We start from the raw sequence: 4,724 nt of genomic DNA, 5'->3' as shown, positions 1-4,724 counted from the left end.
TAAACCAAGACCTGGATATATTTGAACCTTCAAAGCTCTATCAACACTATCCTAAGATAGCAACACACAGTGCCTGATGGGGAAAAAAAACACACCCCAACTCTTACCTTAGGCAGCAGCTTGGAGAGTATGAACACAAGAATGAGCATTGATGCCACCATACCCACACTTACTCCTGAACTGTAATAAAAGATCTGACTTCTGTAAGAGAAGAGACACCAAAGAGATTAATCAAAGTGCAAGATTTCCCTGAATGTATATGTTGAATGCTTTTAAGTTATATTTAAAAGTTTTATTTATTAAAGTGACAAACTCAGTCAAAGTGACACTAAACTCAGGCGTTAAATCTTAAAAATGCATTCAAGTATCTTATTAACAAATGTATCTTATTTGTGTATCACTCGGCTGTAGATCCTCAAATCATCTGAATTGGTGCCGACACTGTCCTTCCTTCTAAAGAGTGGTTACTTTTGCTCCCCATGGTCCCTGTGTGCTGTAAAATCGTCACTGCTCCAAGTTCTCCCTCCCGTGATGGACTACAATCTCAATACAAATTAGAAAACTAAACGTGAGATTGAAGTCCAGCACGGGCTAAATAAAAAGGAGGACCTGTCATGTAAATTGGCTATTATAAAAAGGGGCTTCTTAGCCCCCGATGTAATAGCAATAAAGTTGTGTGAAAAAAAAAAAAAAAAAAATTAAAGGAATCAAACATTTTTTAAAAAGGAAACAATTTTTTTTAAAGTCCCCGCCCACCACATACACACTCAGATATGAGTCGGGTGCGCCTACGTGCGAAAACGCAGATTGCGCCGCACATTGTACATATCGCCGCAAATGTCGGAGTGAGAGCAATAATTTTCGGGCCATCAATCACCGATAACACTAAACTGATGAGCAGTAAAAGCGCTTTAAGCGTCGCCTATGGGCGTTTTTTTGCGATTTTGCGGGAGCACGCAATTTTAAGGCTTGACATTGAGGTGATAGATAGATAGATATATATATATATATATATCAAACTTGCATAACCTACCTGCTAAGTGTATCGCCATAGAAAAACAATAGAATACCAAGTAGGAAAACCAGGAAAAGCTTGGGGTCAAACCCTGAAAAAAAAAGAATATAGAATCATATAAATAAGAAATGTTAATTTGATAACTATAGATTCACTTCCCTGCTAGAAGAGAATTGTTTTACACACACACACACACACCTTTAAATAGAATTTACCTCTTGAAAGCACTACACTATAACGAGTGCCTGCCTCATTTACGTGCACCTTAATACAGGTTTTGCTGCTGTGGAGATCCACATTAATGTAAGTGTCATTCAATTTTTCCTTCAAGAAAGAGAACAGGTTGAAGACAGTGAAGGTCTCCATTTCCATTAGCTGCTCCTCACTATCAACCTGTGTCAGCCGAATCATTTTGGTGCTGTTTACCCGTATCTGTAGTGAAGATATAAAGAAAATATAAAATCAAGCTAAAAAAAACCCTCAGAAAACAGTGACATATATCCACCATCATTCTACTGAGCAATCTTCATTTGTTGTGGCATTACTAGCTTAACCCAAGAAAAGTACACATGTCCAACTGGGTCCCAAGTCACTTGTACACACACATAGCAGCCACCATTCTTTCCAATGGATGGTCTGAATATCCCTTGGCAGCGTAGGATCATTATGAAGGGGGAAAAAATGCAGTGTTGCACAAGGTTGCAGAGCTAAGATCTCTGTGGAGGGGAAACAGGTATATGCACTGAATAAACACAGAAAAAGGGGAAATTGGGCCTCCTTAGGGTACGTACATTTTAAGATAACTGACTTCTTAAAGCAGACCATGTGTAAAATGCAAAAGGTAGAGTAAAAAAAAAAGTTAGACTCATACTTACCTACGCACTATTTTCTAAATCGCTGGGTGTGATGTCATCATCAATCCAGGAATATTCTTGGAGAATGCAGAACATCTCATGAGAAGACACATTGCAAGAGCGCCTTCTTGTGGGATTTTGGCTGCAGGGGGCAAGCAGCGAATCGTGAAGCCTGAACACGTCTGTGACCAGGGTGGAACTTCCCTGTTCATGACCATTAGTCATTTTAATGCTGATTGCAGAGGAGCAAGGAGCTGTGTGGGAGCACTGGTAAGGTCAGAGGGAAGCCCGCTGCAGAGACACTTTGCCCTGCATTTGTCTCTTTTAGTGGAATGGGGAAGGTACAGAACTGATCAGTTTTTTTTTTAGTTTTTTTTCAATTTGCAGTCTGTGTGCCCCTCTCCCCAACGACAAGATTTCCCACTTCCTGGCCCAGTAACATGTGAGTTTGGAACAAAGTATGAAGGAAATCTGTCTAAAGGGAACCACAGCCAGCAATAAAAGCCTGATAGTCACTGCAACCATTCCACCACTTTACCAAAAGCTTTAGTTGAACTTATACTTTTATTAAGATACCTGTAGCATCTCAGGAGGCTATGGCCATGCCCCTGCCTGTAAGAATAGTTCAAAACCGAACATTTCTACTGGGAAGCCACCACAGCTGCATTGAAACTACATCACGCCTTTGTCTCCGGGAGTCATGCCTGCGGCTGTCAGTCTTACAATGCCTCATGGGAAATGTAGTTCCACAAGAGCTGGAGTACTGAGATTGCTCACATCTTGCCCACATCAAGGGGAGCTGGGGGGGGGTGGGGAGGGAGAATAGTACTCAAATATCTGAATGGACCATCTTAGGTTTCATACCATGTCCCAGTCTATGTCAGACTGCATTATGTATATCTAAAATCAATACCAAGCATCATCTGCATTTACATATTACAGAGCTTACCTGCACTTTAGTCCAAATATCATGCCATTTTGGTTCGTAAGGTTTCTGGTAGCAGAAATTCGACGAGTCGCCATAAATGTCAGATTTGCCCTCCACAAGTTTTACAACAGCTACTTGGTTTCCTGAATAAAAATAGAGCAAATAGTTGATGTGAAATACCAGCAAGCATCACCCTTGCAAAGTCAACATATCTAAAATGCAAATCTAATTTAAGTGAAAACATGTGCAGGGATATTATAAAGTTCTCTCACAAAGCAGTGCACCTCACTGAGATCTGATTCTTTGCACTGCAGAGTGGCGGTATGAGTGACGTCCAATGAAGCGACGGCTTTCTAAGCACTATAACCACATTTGTATCATGCGATTAACGTAACGCTATATAAATGCCTGTAATAAATACATTTCTGACAAGAGCTACAAGCATTTTCTGTATCTGCTTAGGGGTCAGGTCAATAAGCGTTCTTGTCAAGCATTGAGCTTTACAATTGACCACATGCAGCTGTGTTTGAATTACAAACTCAGCATTCGACAAGAAAAGGCTGCATTTGACCCACTTTGCCTACAGTTCAAACATACCTTAAGCCCTCATTCACACGAGAAAAAGCCGGCACGTACAGCTCCGTGCACGGCCGTATCGGGCAGCTCCTGGGAAGGACAGGTGCTGCGTGTGATTAGTACGCAGCCTCTGTCCTTCATTATGGGACTAGGCGGCCGTACGTCGCCCTACACTCTCCCCAACTGCAGGTCCGTGCTTGTGAAGTGTCCGTACTCGTACGCTGGCAGGATGGATTCTGTCTGCGTACGAGCCGACACGCGCGCACGGACCCGCACTTGGGTGAGCGTATGGCGGCCTACTCCCATAGAGGACAGGGGCTGCGTACTAAATCACACCTGTCCTTCTTGGGAGCTGCCTGATGCGGCCGTGCACGCAGCATGGCGCTGTACATGCCAGCTTTTTCTTGTGTGAATGAGGCCTTATAGGTTATGCTGCATCCAAAACTGCATTGCAAAGCAGGTCAAATGCAGCCCCTGACCTGCCATGTGCTAAACTGCATTTCATGTGCATTCCAAAACACACATCAAAGGCAGGAAAACAAAGCCTGACGACATGAGACTCAGAAAGATTGGTAGGCTGAGATATAATACATTTTTGTCTTTGAATTTAGATACACTCTTAAGGCCCCATTCACACTGAGCGATTTTTGCAGCGATATCGCTCATATTTCCACGCGATATCGCTCTATGTAGCGTCTCCAATCCATTTCAATGGAGCTGTTCACATCTCGCCTCTCAATATCGCTTGTAGCTCATCGCTGTAGCTTGTCGCTCCTACATGACCCTTTTTTCGAGCGATATCGCTTCTGATTGCATATAGCCCATTAGGAAAAAGTCACGCGACAGGTCGGTCAATATCGCTCGTCGCGCAATATCGCTCAAAATCGCACGATTTTCATGTCGCTCAGTGTGAATGGGGCCTTAAAGGGGAACTTTGGGCAAAAACAAACGTCTTAATTGTTCTTCTACGATACTTTGTTGTTCACTGTAACACTGCCTCCTGCATTGTGTCATGTGGACATCCAAGGAAGAAGCTGGGGGCTGATCGCAAGATCATCCTCGCCTAGGCAAGGAATCAGGAAGCGGCAGGCCGCATCTCTATTGCCTCATTCACACAGACATGCGCAGCAATACAGTGTGCACGTCTGTGCAGAAACCTGCACCCAGTAGGAACAACTAGTGTGTACAGACGCCTGTACAACTCAATGACAGGATGCAACTCAACACAGGTAAACATTGACTTGAACATGCACTGTCTGTACCCCTATGAATGCACGCACCTGGACACAGACTGTCTGTACCTGTACAAGTTCAAGTTGGCCATTATCAGCATGCAGCCGCATCCTGACAG

General features: G+C 43.3%; 1 protein-coding gene across 1 annotated transcript in view; it reads right to left on the bottom strand.

Moving 5' to 3' along the window:
• NEMP1 (nuclear envelope integral membrane protein 1) overlaps positions 1-4,387 on the bottom strand; it is a 22,281-nt gene extending 17,894 nt beyond the window's left edge. Inside the window, exons 1-5 of the mRNA XM_018568607.1 lie at positions 4,324-4,387; positions 2,819-2,940; positions 1,231-1,447; positions 1,034-1,106; positions 108-201 (exon numbers count right to left, since the gene is read on the bottom strand). Coding sequence (XP_018424109.1) covers positions 108-201; positions 1,034-1,106; positions 1,231-1,447; positions 2,819-2,940; positions 4,324-4,387 — 570 coding nt within the window. The remainder of the gene's footprint in view (positions 1-107; positions 202-1,033; positions 1,107-1,230; positions 1,448-2,818; positions 2,941-4,323) is intronic.
• Between the last annotated feature and the right edge of the window lie 337 nt (positions 4,388-4,724).

Source organism: Nanorana parkeri, unplaced genomic scaffold (assembly GCF_000935625.1).
Source record: "Nanorana parkeri isolate BGI_ZX_2015 unplaced genomic scaffold, ASM93562v1 scaffold1216, whole genome shotgun sequence".
NCBI classification, from domain to species: Eukaryota; Metazoa; Chordata; class Amphibia; order Anura; family Dicroglossidae; genus Nanorana; species Nanorana parkeri.
Note: the sequence above shows the minus strand (reverse complement) of the source record. Positions and strands in the feature narration are given on the sequence as shown.